Below are 20864 nucleotides of genomic sequence, written 5' to 3' on the forward strand. Positions count from 1 at the left end.
TTTTTTTTTTTTTGGTGTATCTAAGCCACCGTAGTTTCCTCTGCATTTCCGCTTCCTCCCACTAGCGCGCAGTCCGAAACAACGACAACATCCATGGCTACCGGCGATTCTGCTATTTGCTCAGGCAAGTGAGCGTTTAGTTAATAAATCGGGCAAAAATAGATCTGTAGTGTAGTGTGTGCCCCGCATGTACAATACAACCCGTGAGCAAGTAACTCAACGTCTGAAAGGCGTCACTTTTTTTTCTCGTCTACAACGGACCTCTGGTCATGACTATGCATCCGTACGCATTGTATTATTGAGTTTGCACTAATCATCGATTTATGTTTAAGTAAGACCAGGGAGAAACGTGAAAGGCTAGTCACTAGCTGGTTGGCAAAATGACTTGCTGACAGATTGTTTGGTTGACAGACATGACTGTCTACCTCCTCTCATGTTGATGATTTCGTTTCAGATGGTATATGCACTTTCTTCTTTCATTATTGGTTTGATTAAGAACAGATCTGAAATCTATTGTGTAAGTAAAATGCTGTTAATCCCAATGGATTGTTCTGTGTGTGTTAAGTTAAATTGACTGGCATTTTGAGTTCAAAGAAAGAAAAATTCCGTTGAAATAAAAGACATTCAAAATGCTTCATTTTTCATTCTTTTTACAAAGAAATCGTAATCGTCAAATCGGGTTTGAGAGAAAATAATCGGGATTTTCTTGTGAGGCAAAATCGAACGGCCCTAACGTGTACTATAAATCATCCTATGACTGCATCAACAGGGGAGGGGCTAAAAAGTCAACCAACGAGGGCTGACTTAATAGTGCGCAGGAAGGAAGGTGAAACTTGAACATAAACGCCAAACTGCAGTGCGGCAGGATGCACGCTGACAGAATTTTTGGTCGCGCACACACACCTTCTCTTGCGTTCATTGAGCTTCTCACAGACATGTGCCCAGCGAGAATTTAGCAATTTGAGTTGTGCTCGGAGGCGGGAGGCATCATCCGGCGTACTCATCCGGCTGATGTCCTCGCCTGCAGAGGTCACTCTCTTCAACACCGCCTCGTGCGGTGGTACAGCTTCCGTCAGGTCCTGCAAAAAACACGCACAACACACACTTTTAGGTCCCTTGCGCAAGACGCGCCCGATTTACTAAGATTGCAAATGGCAGGCAATTGAATGGCATGTTCACACCGACAGATGAAGAAGAAGAAGAAGAAGAAGAAGAAGACGGGTGTGGTGCTTCTGCTAGCTGACGCTTTTCACCACGGGATGTTTGGGAGAGCACCGCACGTACAGAAAGAAGTTCGGAAGTGATGCAACGGGAAGTGGAAGAGGCAAACGAAGACATTACAGAGTTACAGGAAAGAAATGTATCGCTCCGATGATTTTGGATGGATCGTAAGCGTCCCCCGCCGCCGAAATTGACTCAATAACGAAAGATTTAGAGAAAAGCAGTTTTTACTTCCACCGGACACTGATGAGCATAACATCCAACAAGAGTCCGCTCAAAACATAATCTCGAAAAACATAACTTAACAGAAACCACATTCAAAAATGATGCCTTGTTTGATTTAACTCATTCCGACTGAGTGGGAATTTGACATATCTGCGTAATATCGTGTTTAAAAGTGGGAGTTGTGAGCATGACTCCTTCTTGTGACTCCTTCTTAAATCATTCACAAGCTCCGAATTTGGTATTGCTGAATAGATGAAATATTACCATAGTTTTTGTCCCCTGGCATTTCAAAAATCTTCTCATGAGCGGAAAAGATCCATCATCTGTCGCCTCTCTCCTTTTTCTCGCCTACGTGACCGCAGTCAAACAGCGGTGCCGGTTGGCACCCGCCCTTAACGCGCCGAATCGGCCATCGCAACTTGCCCGAGCCACGTTTGATGAATGACTTCAAATTTGAATGTGAAAAATCAAATGTGTGGCCATTTTGTGCTTTTGCCAAATGCGGTTTGGCTGTGCCCGGCAAGTAGATCATTAGTTTGTTTTTCTACGCATAAACCTTTATTTACTCAAATCAGGCCCTTAATAGGACAATCGAATTAAATCAGGAGCGACTTTAGTCTCGCGCCAAACATTCTTGCTTTCGTTGCTTTAAATAGTCGACGAAAGATGTGTAGGGAGCTTTAAAATAAATATGCGGTCCACGCATTCAAAGAGGTCGGGGGCAGATTGGCTAGCAGCTAGCTAGCAGATGGTCTCGTATGCATCACTGTCTGCGCATAAGGAGTGTGAGAGCTGATCACAGGCACCCGCGAGGTGGACTGGACACATTTCTTTTGATCACAGACTTCAGCTAGCTTGGCCATCTTGCGCGGACTAGCTTTGCTTTCTAACTTTGTTGGAGGACTGCAAATTGTGGCCTGTCCGACCTCGTCAGCTTGCTGAGTTACGTCGGATCAACAAGCTATTTTTCTTTTCGCAATGAACAAGAATCGACTGTCCTTAAATAAACTGTTTTGGGTATCAATCCCATTCGGGTATTTGGACAGTAAAAGCTGATTTGTGATTTTGCTTTGATACGCAGCAATGAATTTTTGGACTAAACAATTAAGTTGCGATTCCATTTAAGAAGTTTCACAAACGCGGTATTGACTCTTTTTTTTTTTCATAGTAGGTCATGTGATCATTTTGGAAAGGTGGCATAATTGTCAACATGACGTTTCAAATATTACACAATTTAAAATCCTTTGCGGGCGAGGAGCACCTGGAGTTTGGACTAAAATCGGCGTTTTGTGGTGAGAAATGTTTTTCCAGGCCTTCCCTGCTATCCTGCTGCTTGTTCGTGGGCGTTCCCGCTTTCGCTTTTGACTTCAATGAAAAGCATGCTCTGTTGCTTCGGTCACTGACCCCGGTCCTCGACGTCCCCCCGCCCCCCCCCCCCCCCCCTCCTGCGACACTCCCGATTCCAATGACCACGATAACTAAACCGATTCCACATCCAATGCTTTTATGCTAAATTATTATTATTATTATTATTCGTGTGTATGTGCGCGTATACCCTGAGGCGCTGCCGATGCGTTGCCGGCTCTCTCTCGGCCATCTTGAGGGCGCCCTCTGCTTCGTGAAGCCACTCCTCCAGCACCCTCCGGTCGACGACAAACTTCTGCCATTTGGTGTCGCAGTCCTGCCAGCGCCTTCAAGTGCACGCACACGCACGCAGGGACAGGCGCGCACACCTTTCAGTTGTCTCCCAACACCCGTGGATCATGCCACTCCCGTTTCTTCTTGCTCACATTAGCCGGTCTTTGTGCAGCTTGTTGAGTTTGTCCCAGTTGGCCGCAAGGAGGGCGGCGCTCTGGTGGATCCGCTGGCCCTCCAGAGGTCGGGCACCAGATGCCACTTCCTGTTGGCGGGACAGCGCCGCCTCCGCTGGGCCGCGCAGTTTGTCGATAGTTGCCTTCACGTCCTGTGTGTGCGGGGGGGGGGGGGGGGGGGGGGGGGGGGAAGTTATGATCTACCTTTTGAAGCGGGTTTGGTTCCGTTTGGACGTTTGCGGCTGACCTTCAGGCAGTGCTCTTGCTGAGGTAGGTTGTGATAAGCTGCGGGCCAGTATTCTGGGGAGTTCAGTTTGAAGTCTGCCTCGGCCACCGGGCGTAACAGCGCCTGCAGCTCTGCCAGATAGTCCTGCGGGCACACGCACCAAAAGTGAGCATGCGCCACATTAACAAGGCCGGAGCGGAATATTTGTGTCACATGAAACAGAAGCTAATTAAAAAAAAAAAAAAAAAAAAAAAAAAACTAATTTGGAAAGAAAATGTCCACACACAATTATGCATGCAATCAAGGGACTTTTCAGTACTGCTTTATCGACAAGAAAGATGTACCGTTTCCGATTTTCATGACTAAAAAGTAGTTGCCGACCAAAGTGGCATATCGCCGGGTTAATACGAAGCCAAGTAAATCGAATCCATTCCCAGCTACCATGTAAATATATATATATTGTTAAACGATCGTATCGATCAAAACTGACCATGATTACATTCGACAGGCCAATGGGTGTGTAGGCGTAAATAATAAGTGATTTGGCGCTAGCGGATGCCCCTTAAGTGTGAAGTGTACAGTCTGGGGTCACAAGCGTACGACAATAACAAAAGATATCTTTCCCTTGCTTTCATGATGACTCTTCATGCTTGGACAAAATCCACATCTACATGTGCGTCGTAAGATGCACTAGGCTTTTAGAAGGTCTAGTAATCGGAAAAGCCGCACGCTACAGAACACTCAATACGGTCTCGGGGGTCTCCGGTGGAACAAATCAGATGTGTATTTTGTCCAGGCTCATCACAGTAAGTGTGTGTTGGTGGGTGCACATGATCGGATGGAGGGATACATACATTGTCAGTGATCGGCACATCGGCGGACTGCGCAATGTCATTGGTTGGCATGCGGTGGCACAGAACCAGACAGAGAAACCGATGAGATTCAAACGTGACATTTCTTCAATGTGACACAAGGTGAAGAAACTCAAAACAGGAATTGCGATTAGAATTGGACCAAAGTAATGACTGAAGTAACTATGGATTAGGAACCTTAAAAATGAGCACGGAGACTTGAGTAACTGGAACTATTAACTCATTCAGTGCCATCATGGATGTTCTTCTTTATCAACTAAAATCCAACCACTTACTTCCACCGGCGTATATTTGTGCAATTTTCAACAGGTATGCATGGAAGAGGCTCTCACCCAGCTTGTCTGTAAAATGAGTGTTTGGAAACCACTGTAATGACTAATAGAGGCCTGAAGATGGCGGCAGGGGCGGAGCCAGAACGTGGCTAACGGGTGGGCCTGGAAAAATCAGGGTGGGGCCTGAATATTTCCCTCACCGAGCACAATCCTCCTGTCCCGGCGTATCGTATGTTCAAATAAAACGGCATACTGAATAATGTGAAGTTCATATCTTCACGCAATTATTCGAAAATAATTTAATCATAAATTACTAAAAAAGTATCGATTTTTTTCATGAATCTCATTGGGTGGGCAGTCTGTCAATCTGGGAGGGCCTGTGCACACCCAGGCCCGCCCATGGCTCCGCCCCTGGATGGCGGTGTTGTGTGGCTTTAGATTTGGGATCAGCACAGCTCTTGAGTAGGAAAGATTAGGTGCTGAATCTCGATTTGCATACATTTAAATGGTACACATAGACAGTATGTATCACGGGAGGTCATGAAACAAGACGCTCATGGAGCGAATGGCAAACAGCATGTAAAAAAAACACATTGAGGTTCAATTCAAGCCATGCGGTGAGTCAGTGTCACTCACAGCCCGTTATATGTATAAATATGCTCTTTTGTCGTCAAAAGCCGTTTCTCGGTCTGGTTTTTGCTGTATTTTAGTTTGAGGTGTCCCAAAAGCAAAACGGCATTAGCGTCAAAGTCGCTGTTCTGCTTGAAATGCTTCCTTTCACAAAAAGCTTGTTTTCTCCGCTTTTTGGTCAGAAACTTGTGTTTTTGGTGAAACTACCTATGTTCTATTGCTGATTACAAAAGAACAGAAAAAGGTAGAACAACTTTTTTTGAGGGTCTGCTCTTTCTTTAGGTAGATTTGGTCCTTATATTGTCATGGAAGACTGTGTGGGAACTTCAGTCAAATTTCTCTAAAAGGGCTGGCAATACGGGAAACTCTGCTTTGAAAATGGCCGATGAACAAATTGTGAACAAATTAAGGCATTTCTTACCGTCTATTAAAGCAACACTGTGTCATGTGTCATTTTTTTTGTTGATTATGGCGGCGCCATGTGGACAAAAGCGGTAGTGTTTTGACAAAAGTCAACCACATTTCACAATCTTGAGCTCTCGCTGGCCTGCAAGTTGGACTGAATTACATTTCTATTTCCAGTGGCTGTGTGAAAGATGAATAGCGATGAGGTAAATGAATCTAATTTTGTTCAAACAATACTTATGCTTTTTTTTTGGTTTTGGGGCTTCTGCCATGACACCAGTAATAGCGCGTAGACGCTCGAAACGACTTCCGTCCTTATAGCGAAAGGAGGAAGTGAGTATGCCGTAAAGCAATTCAGGACATTTGTATTTTTTTTCTGTGCCATGGTTGCTCCCATCCTCCTCAAAGTTGCTGTTGTGCCAGTAAAAACGATACAGACCCCCCCCAGGCCATGACAAAAAGTCCCATTCAATTACTTGTCAAAGTCAATGTTTCATCAAAAGAGTTGTGACATTTTTTTATTAAGGTCGAATTCTTGCCGAGTGCTGCTTTAATACTTTTTATCGTATTGTATTGTATTTTGTACTTGAAATTTGATTCAATTGAAAAAATACATTTTTACACTTAACTATATAAAAATGCTAAATAAATATGGTTGCTAAAATACCACTAACCATAAATAAGTAGACATTATTGTCCTTATATATTATAGATAGACAATATAGGTCTTTATATCTGACATATTTCTGGCGTCAGGCCGAATCCTCATATTTACCAATTTCGTATTTCATCACAAATCGATACTATTGGTCGATCCACACGGATCGGTGTTTGTCTTACACATTATCGGCCAACCTAAAATGTTGAAAACGACCTGCTCTCTTTGACGATGTTCATTCATGGTTGAGCCGTTTTTAGGCTCCACTGAAAACGTGACGTTTTTGGAGGTATGAAGATTCCCCCTGACGTCAGCATATCTGAAAATATAGTTTACTTGTTTGGTAAAAAGTACAAATAGCCTATATTAAAAACCATACCGCTATATTATCATATTAACACTTTTATGTATTAACACGGCTCAGCCGTGGAGCTTGTTGACTGACCCAGAGTGTATCACCTATTTTTTTACATACAGTACCTCATATTAGTGTACTTTAAATTATTATGGGTTTAGCAATTTCCATGCATGCAAACGTTTTGGCACCGGCGCTTTGAAATGTTTGACCGCACAGATGGCAAGTGTTAGTAATAGTTACACACACAGTGCAGTTGAAAATTAGCGTTATTACGGAGCTTCAAAGCTGTCCGTTAGCACACAGTGGAAGTGGCGGCGCCTACTGGAACTCACACATTGTCTTTGAAAGGGTCTGAGCTTGCTCTCCACCTCAGCCCAGCGTGTGTCGAGCTGGAGCTGCCGGGGCTCCACTAGACCGCCGGCTCCAGCCTCTGAGAGCTGATTGGCTAAGCCCTGCAACTCCTTAAGCGCCTCCTTCTTCTGGGCCATCAGTGAGACAATTTCCTAGTGGGCAAAAACCAACCGAGGGTGTCATTTGTGTGTGTGTGTGAGCGGGTGTGGGGGCAGCCTGCGACTTGGAAGGGGGGAGCATAGTGAGACAAGTACGGCTGGGACAATTCTTTCGTGACACTTTATTAGCATTGGTGATGAGTACAATCACTGGAATGTGGGGGTGCGCGCGTGTGTTGGGGATGGGACAAGAGAAAGCATGTGGACAAAAATAAAAGACAGAGGAGTGAGGAATTTCAGTACGGCACTGACAGGCAAGGACGATGTCCACTTAGCGAAATGTCATAGTGATCATCTGAAAGCCAAAGACAAACATGTAGAGTCAGTAGGCGGGGCGGAGAACAGTGTGGGTGGGGGGAGGGGTGGGGGGCTTCCATACTAAGAAAATAAAGCGAGTGGAGCATTGACATCAACAAGCTGCACCCGAAGGTCACAGCGACAGCAAAAAGAAATCAACCATGTGCTACCCGTACTTAAACATCAAATGCCAGCGCGCGAGCGCGCGCGTGTGCCCGTGCGCGTGCGCATGCGTCGTCACCTTGACCCTCTCGCCCTCGGGAGGGTCGGGGAATTGGTCGACGCTTCGCTGGATGTCGTCCAGCCAGGCCAGCAGGTCGTGCGACTTCCGTCGGTACTGGTACCACTGAGGCGCAATGGCGAGCGCCTTCCTGTTCCTGAGCACGCGAAGGTCCTGCACACGCACACGCACGTACGGTTCAAAGACTGGCACGGGCGTAGCGAAGCGATGGATGGTGCAAATGGAGAGGCGGGAATTCAAGGGCCGGGTCCCGCCGTTTACGCGCGCGTTGTTACCTTGACAGTGTTGTACTTGTTGCCGAGCTGCTTTTGTTTCAGCCTGATCTGTTCTCTCTTGTCTTGATCCGGGGCTCTCTTCTGCAGATTCTCTCCTCTCAACAACAAGTCCTTCACCGCACCTTCCTCACAGTCCTACACGCCGCCGACGCACAAGCACATGAACGCTTCGGTCGCAAAGACGGCACAGCCGCTCCCCCTTATTTCGCTGACCTTGTCTTCCTGAAAGTCCTCTTCCTTGAGGTTTTCCCCTTGTTTGGCTTCCTCCTCCAGGAGATTCAACCAGATCTGAGCTTCGCGGTGGTACTGTTCCAGTTCTTTGGCCGACGCCGCTGTCTGAAATGTGTTTTGGTCAGGGAAGAATTTTGTCAGCGGCCGACAGCTGTCATAAGGTATGGGAAAACACGCGTTAAGAAATACGGCTGGTTGCCGTTGTGCCCCACCGGTCCGCAGGTGATGCGTTGCGCAATGGTGGCAAATCTCTGGGTCAACAGCTCCACTTTAGGCCCCACCTGGGCCTGGCAATTCTCCCCCCTAGTTGTCATCAGCTCTTGCGCCAAAGTTTTCACTTCCTCCATCTTTTTCCCCGTCAGCTCCAGCTCAGCACGCAGCACCTGAGTGGACACAAACGCGCAAAATAAATATCAGATACCTGTAGCATTTTTGTCATCTATAGGCCCCGATACACCGTCTGATTGGTCTAGTGGCCACCGTCGTAGTGTCGTAACCCGTCCGCAAGCGTCCTGGGGGCGGTTACGCATGTTGAATCGGCGTGACATTTGGTCACTCCGATTGGCTGTTAGCTAGCGAATCGGCGCTCGCAGCACCAACGGGAAGTGACAAATGCGGACAAACAGTGAGCACCGCTGCCTTAATCTTCTTACAAGTACAAAAGCGAGCGTTGGCAAGGTAAGTATTTCACAACGTGATGGTTTACTTGGCGTGAAAGTTCATCGTGAGCGAAGAATATAGCTGAATGCATTGTTTACGTTTTTTATAATCCGCCCCCGGCCAACGGCTTTCCGGTTGGAGTTTTCTAACCATGAGAAATGGTGACTACCGCCGCCTATGGCATGGAAGGGTATTACATCTCACGCATGCGCAGAAGGTACTTTCATGGTCGTTGCGGTGTATTCCTCCAACGTGACGTGACGCCACAGCGGGGTGAGCGTCTGTCACTGTTGGCCGGCGTCATGAGGTACACCGTAGACTATTACCACCAGCTAATCATCCAACCATTTTTCTTGCTCTTGTTTATCATATTTAACCATCAAGCATTTAGTCATTGCTGACAAATAATGGCCCAAAACATACGCACTCTTTGCGCAGCATCATTGGGTCCCTGGTTGTCGATCTCGTCCATCTTTTTATTCGCTCCGTCTATCCATCCGTTCACTTCCTCAATCTGTCCATCTAACTTCCTCATCTGCTGCTGGTAGGCCTGAAGACAAGGTGACGCACTTTAGTTCAAACGTTGATATTTTTCCAGGATGACGCGACTCCGGCAACGAGAAGCTGGTCGTCGATAATTAAAAAAAAAACAAAAAAAAAACGTGTATTTGAGGTGCGCTCCCACCAGCAGAAGGTTTAGCCATTCCTCCGCTCGGGATGTGACGGCAATCCAGTTGCAGTGCAGCAGGCTGACTTTGTCGTCTACCAGGCTTCCATGGCCCCGAAGAACCGCTTTTAGGGCCTCGGCCAGATCCACCACGGCCTGCAGCTGTGGCTGGCGCTTCTCTGTATCACCGTGGATGGACTGCATTGGGTAAGGGGGAAAAATTGCCAACTAAGTAATTGTTGGTACGATTGCAATTTAGAAGAACAAAAAAAATGGTTTTGTCTCATTTGTTAAGACAGTCCTTGTGTTTTGACAGTAGAACATTGTTACCCCAGAAATCAATTTATAACAAAGCGTTATGATACAGTTGCTAAAGTTTATCGGTGTGCTCACTATTCGTGGGCCAACATGTTTTTTTCCCATTTCATTCGTTCCATTTAAGTTTCGACACGTCAAAAGGTAAAATCACTGAGCGAAAAGGAGGTGACGGATGATACTGTCCGTCAAAGAAATATGTGACAGGTCTAGTGCGCTTCTATTCTTTTTGCAACAAGCGTACCTGCGCCCACGCCACCTCGGCTTCCAGGTCGCTGGGCATACCATCGACGGCGGAACGCCTGGTTAACTCGGCGTCAGTGGCTGCGAGCCACTCTGTCAGCCCATTGAGCTCCTTGCGAAGCTTCCTGGACAGCTTCAGACTCTTCTCTAGCTCCAACTTACTCTCTGTTATCTGTACAAAAAAAAAAACAACAAAAAACTTGAAAGAGTGCTGAAATACAATTTCCGCTAATGCCATTGTGGGAACAAAATGATAGAAGTTCATCGCATAGTTTTCAATCATGCATAAAAGCCGCATCATTTATTGACAGATTAGAACTTGACGAAAAAAAAAAACCCCGAAACTTTTCAAAGACAAAAAAAAAAACCTCCTAAATTTTAATGCCTCTAAGGCTGTACTATTACAAATGTGTCTAAAATGTATCCTTCTAAAGTTGGATTAAACTCTGAACATCAAAGGATTAACTCTGCTCCAGAGTTTCAATTTTGGGGGGGGCGGGGGGGGGGCAGTGGTCTTTTTGTGACTTTTGGGCACACTTACTAATGATCAGTTTCCACGATAAAGACCATCGACTGAATAATATATACACGTTTAAAATGTCACCATACATGGCATCGTATCATCATGTCTAGTTTTATTTTATAGTGATCAAGTTCTTTTTAGGCAAAATGTTTCTTGAACGAGACCTGAGGAAATGTTTTTGATATGGATTGCCTGTACGAACAAAGAGAATTCAAAACGATCACAGAACTCCACATCCACGAGGCTAATGCTAACACACAATGCAAAAACACCATCGACAAGCTAACAATGGTGTTATAAGCATTTACAAAAAAAAAAAAAGCCAAAAAACGGACACTTGAATATAAACGGCGCATCGACGCATGTACACAGACAAAATAAAAATTCTCGGCACATATTTGTGAACAAACACTAATATTACTGGGTCACTCACAGATGCTATGAAAGTCTTCTTCGTTTGTGTTTGCAAGACTGTATTTTACCACCCCCCCCTGGTGGCCATGAAGTGCACAGCAGAAGGAGTGGCAATCAATTAATCACGATGCATTTTTATTTGTTATTATCACATGTTTTATAAAAGTCCAAATCTATAGAGTGCTGTGCTCCTTATTAAAAAAAGATCAAAACATTTTTATTTATTTATTTTTATTTATTTATTTTTTATTTTTTTACAGAAATGCCGGACTCATTTCAGCTGGATGTGTGCGTGCGTGCGCGCGCGCGCACCTGTGCTCCTAGCTGGTTGTACAGCAGTTTGAGTGCGGTCACACGCTCGTCCAGCTCTTTGGGATGCTCAGTCTGTTGCCTCTGCACGATCTGCCGGCCCGTTTTGATCACCGTCTCCACCTCGCCTTTCGCCTCGCTCAGCACCTTGTACAACTTCTACGAGACACGGAACAGAGCCAACGTCATCGCCTTTTGTCCGGCAACCCGCCAAACGGCGCGCTTGGGCACGCACCATGCACTGCTCCAGCTGAGACTGCACCACGTCCTGCTCGACGCTGCGGATGTCGAGCACCCCCGCCTGACCTTTGACTCCGGCTAACACACGTTCGCACTCGGCCAGGCGAGTTTCGAAGTTGGCCGGCTTCTGGAAGAGGCGGAACTTGGTCCACACGTCCGTCAGCATTTTCTAGTTTGGAAGGAAGTGGTCGGAGAACGGAATAGGAGCGCTCGGACATTTTTGTGTGTGTGTGTTTGTTTCAAAAAGGGGTACCTGTGTAAAGTCTAGCTGTCCAGTTATCCTCTGGGATGGGTCCTTTTCCTGATTTTTCCTCTTCATCTCCTCCAAGGATGCATCGTGGCCACTCAGATCGGACTGGATCTTCTGTACAGGACATAATCCAAAGTGACAGCATTTAAGATGACGAAGACTCTTCACTACTGATGTTGTTTCCCATTTGGGCCATGAGAGGTCAGTACAGAGTAGCAAAAAAAAAAAAACGAGTTACTGTACCAAGCATGAATTGTTTAATTTTACACCCTGCAGATTTATATTTATATTTATAGGAGCGTCTTCCAATTAAAATGGAATATTTGGGTAAGCCTTTATTTTTTATTTTACCTCGGTTCGGGCGATTATGTTTTTCTTTGTCTTTCGATTATTTCTTCAACACTAGGGTTGAACGATTTTCAAAAATAATCAAACCTTTTTCCCTCGATATTTCAATTGCGATTTAAAATGCAATCATTCTTTGAAGGTCCTTTTCTCCTGTACTTTGTTATATATTAAAAAAAAAAAATACATTATTCTGTTTTACAAAGAACTTATCATTATACATAAATGTTTCGGTTACGGCTGTGAATATTGTCACCCATCCAGGTCGTTGCATTCCCAGAGCACGAAATCGATCGCAACTGGAATGCGACGGCTACCTGAGCCTCCTGTGGTATTTGGTGAGCATCAATGTTGTCAGCCAAGTAGGCCCTCAGGTGGCGGTCAGTGTTGGCCAGCGACTCCTGGATGGACGCGAGCGTCTTGTCATTCTCCTGGGCCCACTGGAGGCTCTTGGCCATTTCCTTCTGCCTGAGGGACGCCTGGATAAAAACACAAAATGCTTTTTTCAAATATTATCCTATATCATGTGTCGCTTTCTCTTACTCTCAGACTCAAATGTATGCATATACACATAGAGTATATACATATAAACACACACACACAATATATATATTTTTTAATACATACCGTATATTTTTTTATAACAAATCCCGTTTGCACAAATACACTGACATTTCACTGCAAACCAAATACTGTAACCCCCCTTTTTTTTTTTTTCTTTCAGTAGTATATCAACATTTACTTGCTCAAAAATGTCAGTTACTTGGCTCCTCCCACAGTTGTAAAGCGCAATTCCGCGCTCGTGCAAGCACAGACGCTGCAGCTAAACACAACACAAGGTGTTGAGACTGCTTCATCAAGACTAAAAAGCATTAAAAAAAAACAAAACAACTAATAAGCGCAGCGACAAATACGCTACTCTCTTTATCACAAGCCAGTGCGGCCTTCAAAAGTTGTTCATCTGTGATTGTCGAGACTGACAACCTCTGAAGGCACAAAAGCTATTCCGAGTCATGTTTGCTACAAAGGCACGCACGCACGCACGCACCCACGCACGACTAAAGCAAACACCCACCGCAGCCAGCATGCCCCCGCGGCCGGCGCGCGCCCTCCTGCCGCCTGGACTCCGAGGCATCTCTCTCATAGCATCTCAATGCAAAGCCCCCGCATGAACGATAGCCACGACAAGAATCACCTTCTCTTCCCCAGCCATTGCTTAGGGGATTACCGGAGTCTGATCACTTACATCATAAACACGTTTAAAGTCATGTGTGCGCTGGACAGGCAAACTGTATGCATGCTAATCCCATAAAGAAGGATCATGACTAAGTATAGCCTTCAGCCTCCGCATCCCTCCTCACGTAGACGCACTTTTATTTGACCGGCGGGGGCTTTCGGTTTCTAATAAATGAATGAAACGAGAACTTGAGCGATATGAAATATTGACACAAGCGCTGATAACAAGCGCCCCCCCCCCCACACACACACACCCCGCGGCAATGCGCTACGTCACATCGGCTCGCAAATACACATTCGAAAAAAAAAAAATTTGATAATGTGAACATGTAGCCAACCACATGTGGGAAATACTAAACGAACATGTCAGGCTTGAATGATCTCTACATGGGTTTTAAATTTGGGACGCGTTATAATGGGATTATATACTTATCCGACTGCGTCAGCCTTTTTTCTGGGGATGTTATTTGACGCTTGCACTGCTTGTACCTTTGCATCGGAAAAGGTTGAAAAAAATGAAACTGTTGTCATGCATTGAGGTGAATGCAGTAGCTTTCCATGCCACGGCACAAATGTCATTGTATGGCAATTACCGCACTTCTGATCGCTTTATTATTGTTTGGTCGTTTACGCAGCTGTCATTGGTCGGCTCTACAGCATTAATGGTACAATTACACTACATAAAGACTCTCTGTCCTTCAGTGTCGCGCCTCTTATGTCATAGTTGCTCGTTACTGCAATACTAGTGTAGCTCATACCACCAGAGACAAATTCCTTAGGTATTTTTCACATAGTTGGTCGAGAAAGATGATGATTGATTTATTATTATTGTGGTTCAGCATTCACAAATTAATTTATTTGTGGATTTTTTGGGGAACCGAACTTTTATTTGTGCAATAAAAGTATTACTTTGCCATCATTTTGTGTCATCTTGGAGCCAAGGGACTTTGTTAGGGTGAATTGAGTATCTTAAATTAGAAGAAAAGTAGCGCTTTGCTGCCAACGTGTGGCAACTCGGTTCCAAGGAGCTGTGTTTAACTGACTTCGGGAAATTAATTTAGACGAAAGTAGCGCTTTGTCACAATCTTGTGGCATCCATAGGCAATTTTGGTCGGCAATTTTCACTAGTCGCCGTAGAGTTCGGTGGGGATTACTCTATTTGTATTTTGCAGCGTACATACAACTGCACTATTGAGAGGCGTTTGTCATTGTTTTGGGCTAAATCATGACGATTTCAATCAAAACAGTATGATTATTGACAAATGTTCATATAAAAACTGTTATCAAGCAATAATATGTAGCCTTAATCTAGGTAACCGTGAATAAGACTGGTCAACAAATTTGTAAAAGTGAAATGTTTCAATCAGAGTTGCAAGTAAACTCCTCCAGATGCATTTTTGATTACAGCCACCACCCCCCAAGAGCCCCCCCCACGTCAACAAACATGTTTCACCTCGCTTGACTAATATGGAATGTTCCCGTGCAGAATATCGTTCCCATTACGTCCCTGGTAACGCGGGAGTCTAGTTAAGATAAGCCATTTTAAACTAAAAAGGAAAAACTCCTCCATAGTCAGAAGCGGAAGTTTCGAATCCAAGCCGAACCCGTTAGCTGCTGCCGACGCAATTAGGGAACGCGGATTTTGGGAGCCAGTCCCAGCTCAAATAAAATGTGATTTATAATCGGAAAAAGATGGTACATTCCATTTTACACCGAACAGTCAGAGCAAAAACAGAGCAAAATTACTTTACCAATTTTCATTTTAAAGGGTCATACCCACAAAATAATATAATATATTCACATATAACCTTTTTGTCTTTCCAAGACTCACTTCAAATGAAACGAGAGGTCCGCATTCATTGACGAGAGACGAAAGAGACTGAGCCGCCGGCTCTCATCTCACATGAGTATGTTGACACACGCGCGCCCTGGTCAATACGCACAGTCAATGTCGGAAATACAAGAATGTGACGCGCGCTCGCGCACACGCGCACGGTCTCAAATGGGTTGACAAACAAAGGGAAGCTTTGCGCTGAGAACATTAATCTGCTGCTATTGTGCGAGGGAGATCAACCCGGCGGGGTCTGAGTGTTTTGGGGTACGTGTGAGTGTGTGCGTGTACTGAAAAGTGAGACTAATCTGCCACCCGATGAGGAAGCAATGCTGCAAGCGGCAGTAGCCAAAAGGAAGGCCCAAGAAGAGGAAGAGGAGGCAGGAAGGAGGGAACAAAGTGTAGTGACGGGGGCAGTGTAAGCAGATGCCACGGCTAGCCATTTGTATGCTAGCGCAGTACACGCTACACACTCTCAAGCTCTTCAGATAGGCCCAAAGCAATAACAAATGCCATTATTGGAGTTTTTATAGCGTCATAATTCTGACCAAACTGTTACTGGTCCACTTTTCCCACATCCCTTCATTCCCTGAAAAGTAAACACGATTAATGTTTCGCTTTCCAATCAAGACAAATGCTCGCTGTGAAATGGCATTAAAAAGATTCCTGCTTGCACAATGGATGAGCACTTTTTGGTGCATTTTGTTCTCTTACGGCATCCAATGTGAGTTTGAGATTTGCTGCATAAGTGCGGTACGGTGGTGATGAACTCAAATGTCTCACAACCAGCAGCAAGTTTGGCAGGTAAAGATTTTTTACCTTTAAAGAGGCTTTAAAGAAGAAAGTCAAGCCAAATATATATATTTTTTTTCCCCAGAATATGTTCTAAGCAGGCCGACTAGTCGAAACACGGCATTCTGATGAATATCGCGTTTATGCAATACGATTTAATCGGCAAAATGCACCCGTTTTCCGCCATGTCATGGGGCGGCCATTTTGTCACTTCTGTCTACTGAAAATGACATCACAGATGCTCGTACGATAGAATTTGATGTAAACTGGATATTTCTGTGTGGATGCCACAACATGGTGCCTGTAAGTCGACTTCTTTTGGTAGTCGACTTAGCTGACTTAGGCAAAAAAATTTTTCCGAAGGATGAATTTCATGAATAGGCGATTGCAACGCATGGTGATCATGTCTCACCCTCGCCATGAGCTCGTCCCAACGTGCGTTGAAGGCATCCAGTTTTTGCTGAATTAGCTCGTCCAAAACCCCGCCGTCCATCAGAGTCTGGGCCAGCTCCCGAATCTGGTTTCTGTTGTGCTCAGGGTGTTGCAGGAGAACCTCGAGTCCCTGTCAAAAGGCGTATGTGCACACACACACACAAACACACTATAAGGTTCCAAATATGTAGCCTGTGTTTACCTACGCATGAGGTCAAAAGAACATAGCATCTCCCGTTTTTAGCTGGCCATGAACGTTAGCAAAGCCATTTAATTCACAGGCATGCAGTGTTTGATTTGAGACTATTTGAATGTCATGTCTGTTTTTAACCAGGTTTATCATTGGGTACACCTGCAGCCCCATTAAAGAATTGTATCAATTATTCGACGGTGTATTGCGATGTGATCACACTAGCGCTCCACTTTATTAGGTACACCTGCTCCGTCGAATGACCTCAAATGTCAGAAAGGTATTAATTTAACAATATGATTGTACTGGTCAACAGGACATTTTAAACAGAGCTTTCTGTGTCCCTCCACATATTTTTGAGAGACACTTCAAAAATAACGTAACTTTTCTAGCATATTTCTAGCATGTTTTTGGAGATATTTTCATTTTCTATTTTACTTATAAAAGTTTGTGCAATACAGACAGTACGCATTATAATTTAGAGCTGTGACGTTTCAGTAAAAAAATCCACCCATTGCCAAATATTAGTAAATGTGACTATATTACATATTTATTATTACTATAATAATAATAATATATTATATCATATCATATCATATATCATATCATACCATACCATATTATATCATATCATGTTATATCATATCATATTATATCATATATCATATCATATTATATCATATCATATTATATCATATCATGTTATATCATATCATATTATATCATATATCATATCATATATCATATATCTCATATCGTATCATATATTATATCATATATCATATATCTCATATGGTATCATATATCATATCATATATCATATATCATATCATATATCATATATCATATCATATATCTCATATCATATATCATATATCTCATATCATATATCTCATATCATATATCATATCATATATCATATCATATATCATATATCTCATATCATATCATATCATATCATATATTATATCATATATCATTTCATCCATCCATCCATCCATCCATTATTGATACCGCTTATCCTCTATCATATCATATCATATCATATCATATCATATTAAATTATTATTATTCATCCATTCATCCATCCATTATCTAGCGCTTATCCGGTGTCAGGTCGGCCAGGCTGCGAGACTTCCCACTCCCCAGCCACATCTTCCAGCTCTTCCCGAGGGATCCCAAAGTGTGCCCACTCAGGCCAGCCAGGAGACAATAGTCTCTCCATAGTTAAGAAGTCAAATGTTAACAAGGCTGTTATTTTTTTTTGTTTTGTTTTTTTTGTGCACACTCACATCGAGCGCCTCCTGCAACTCCTCTGCTCCTTCTTGGAGGTTCTCGGTTTCATCAAGTTTCCGCTCCAGCTGGTCCAGGAAGGCGTTCTCCTGCTCCAGGTAGGACAGCAACTCGCACCAACACGCCCAAACTTCCTGCGTCACACACGGGCCATCATTAGAAAGACGCTGTAAATTGCATCGACGGGAAAAAACGATGCGTCAAAAATCAGATGGAAGACAAGTGGGGACGCAATCGAAGCATCTTCTTTCTAATCTCCACCTCACTAATAAGCACCTCAATCTCTGTCACTAAATGTTTGTTTCTTGGTTATTTTTCCACTTGCTGCCACAATTTTTCGGTGAATTTTCGTTCACGAGGTGCAATTTGTATTTAATGTTTATGTGCAATACATTTCTAATAGGATTAATCAAATATCATTTTGTTTTTTTTTTTGTTTTTTTTTTTCATTTTCCTACATTTGAGTGCAGCATTTATGTTCAAGCTGTGCATAATGTTACAGGGTCTTACAATGGTATACTTTTTGGGCCACACTTTTTTGGCATCTTTTTAGGCGGCCCTCGGTGCAAAACGTTTGAGGACCACCGACGTAGAAAAACAAGCGCACGTCGAAGTTAAAAAGGAAAATGACCTCCAGAGTTTTGCATTTTCCATCCAGGCGGCTGCACAGGCGCTGGTAGTTGACCTTCAGCACATCAAGCTCCGAACGCAGGGCGTCATGAGCCGTGGGCGGCGCCTTGGCGATGAAACTGTTCACACTGTCAGTCAAGAGTTTGACCTTGAGCTCCTTGGAGTGGACCTCTTCCTGGGCTCTCTGGTGGACAGGCAATGCATTTGGTCAAAGGATGGATGTATAGAGTGGAGGAGAGGGAAAAGAGATGTGATGGGGAAAGCTTGAGCGGGGAGGATGCCCCCATCAAACACATCGCAAATTGACAAAGCCTTGTGTGCCACGGTGACTGAAGCGGTATCGCCCACACACACACACACACACATCCCGAAAGGAGGAAAAACGCTGATAAGAGAGGGAACAAGAGGAGAAGGAATGAAAAGTCAGGATTCTTTCGAGCGAAGCTCTTCAAGGAGAAGGGGGCTGAACGGGAAGCCTTGCGGGAGCGGCGCGGCGCTAACGCTGCCAACAATCGACATCACAAAACACCACATTATGTTAAGTCAAACGATGCGGCTGGAAAATTGAGGGGCAACGGGTCCATGACAGGGAGGCAAACCGCTTCGAGTTGTGGGTAGGCGAGGAGACCGCTTTCTATTACACCTATATCAATTGAAACAAACGACACATTATCGACTCATATGAAAAGTAATTTAAAAAAAAAAAAAAAAGTATTGTTTAAATCTCCCCATTTAAGATGAAGACCGGAGCATGGTGAAATACCACGCGTACTTATCTCTGCTGTAATATAGATGGAAGATTTTAGTTTTTAATCTTTCCTCGGGCCAAATGTTGCGTTCCGGAATGCTGTGTACATTTAAGACCTGAATTAGGAATAAAATCCCACTTGAAGTGGTGAGACAACGTCACAGATATGCAGACATGTGATGTCACAGAGCAATGCCACCAAAGCCCATCCTGACTGTAACTACAAGATTACCCAAAACGTTTTTTTCTGTGACCAAAACATGTCGTTGTCCTTGTAGTAGCAGCGGACGGATGCCATTCATCACTCACTTATTGAAGTCATTAGCCAAGTTCTATTTAAGACAGATCGTATCCGTTCTAAGTGTGATATTTCAGTCCTCTCTGTCTTCTCAAATGTTGCATTAATTGTTCTGTCTGTGCTGGTGTAGGTTCCCTCCAAATAATCCGAGCCCGAGTAGACGCAATAACCGTTGGGTGATGTAACCAAGACGACGACAGATATGTGGCAAGGGAGGCATGTTTCATGCTAAGCTAAAGGCTTACGCGAACGCCGCTAATTAGCCTGTTGCCAAGTCAACGTCCGGTCTCTTGATGAGCTGTGATTCAGGATAACAGCAGACTTTGGGGTGGTGGGGGAAAATACGGCTCTCGCAGACATTGAAGTGCTGATGGTACAGTGCAGATAGGGTTGCCAACTTTCTCACTCCGAAATAAGGGAGAGGTGCGCGGTGCCACGGTGGCGTGAACATGATGTGTGAATTTGGGATTTTTTTTTCTTCTAATTTTCACCTTAATGCCGAAACCACATTTACGGAAAAAATGATAAAAATGGGCAGTGTTTTTCACAGGACAGCGACGATATGTCACCTCACATGAAACCACAATTTGTCTCTTTTCATCAAAAAACGGGTGTAAGAAATCTGAAATGTAAAAGAGGAGTGTGACTCACCAAATTAATTTTTTCTACGGATATTTCTGGCTGCTTTTGACTGACTCAAGGAGTCTTCTGTCATTTTGCGCAGCCAGAGAGAAGTCCTTACATGACAGGTGGAGTGATTGCCACTTGTTCTGCTTATCTGATCTAGGATCTGTCATGTGTAGTACCGAGAGTCTCCATTTGGGGCGCTGTAATGTGCTATCACTGTTTAAGAACCGGCAATGTGTGTTCGAGCAAGTATACAAGTAAAAGACATTGAGCTGCCAACCCGTCTGTGTCCGTCGTTATTGACAATCGATCGCCATCCAAAGCTTTACTAAAAGCATCTTATATTCGGTAGATTATAGTTTTCTGTATTTGCAAGAGTTGATGGTCAATATACGGGACATTTAAGGTCCTGTATGGGACAAACCAAATTAGCCCAAAATACGGGAACGTGCCGGCTAATACGGGACAGTTGGCAACCCTAAGTGCAGACCTTTTCATTTACCGGGGGTGTTCAGTGTTGTTGACCCACCACGGGTCCACAAAGCCACAGGCAGCTTATTATAGCATTAGCTTATGTGTACGACAACACA

The 20864-nt window shown here is 44.2% G+C and overlaps 1 protein-coding gene across 4 annotated transcripts in view; it reads right to left on the reverse strand.

Annotated features, from left to right (window-relative positions):
- dmd (dystrophin) overlaps positions 1-20864 on the reverse strand; it is a 166031-nt gene that overhangs the window by 61082 nt on the left and 84085 nt on the right. For 2 of the 4 annotated variants that reach the window (XM_086036582.1, XM_086036576.1), the window contains 20 exons: positions 18603-18785; positions 17971-18105; positions 16469-16618; positions 12515-12676; positions 11856-11966; positions 11598-11771; positions 11366-11521; positions 10118-10288; positions 9577-9756; positions 9319-9441; positions 8444-8614; positions 8214-8336; positions 8001-8135; positions 7726-7878; positions 7011-7181; positions 4338-4364; positions 3505-3627; positions 3237-3409; positions 3002-3137; positions 904-1079 (listed from right to left, as the gene is read on the reverse strand). In XM_086036582.1, the coding sequence (XP_085892708.1) occupies positions 904-1079; positions 3002-3137; positions 3237-3409; positions 3505-3627; positions 4338-4364; positions 7011-7181; positions 7726-7878; positions 8001-8135; positions 8214-8336; positions 8444-8614; positions 9319-9441; positions 9577-9756; positions 10118-10288; positions 11366-11521; positions 11598-11771; positions 11856-11966; positions 12515-12676; positions 16469-16618; positions 17971-18105; positions 18603-18785 (2933 nt within the window). The remainder of the gene's footprint in view (positions 1-903; positions 1080-3001; positions 3138-3236; positions 3410-3504; positions 3628-4337; positions 4365-7010; positions 7182-7725; positions 7879-8000; positions 8136-8213; positions 8337-8443; positions 8615-9318; positions 9442-9576; positions 9757-10117; positions 10289-11365; positions 11522-11597; positions 11772-11855; positions 11967-12514; positions 12677-16468; positions 16619-17970; positions 18106-18602; positions 18786-20864) is intronic. The other 2 variants (XM_086036598.1, XM_086036590.1) reach the window with 1 other exon arrangement.

Source organism: Filicampus tigris, chromosome 1 (assembly GCF_054856515.1).
Source record: "Filicampus tigris isolate MCC_2025a chromosome 1, RoL_Ftig_1.0, whole genome shotgun sequence".
Lineage (NCBI taxonomy): Eukaryota > Metazoa > Chordata > Actinopteri > Syngnathiformes > Syngnathidae > Filicampus > Filicampus tigris.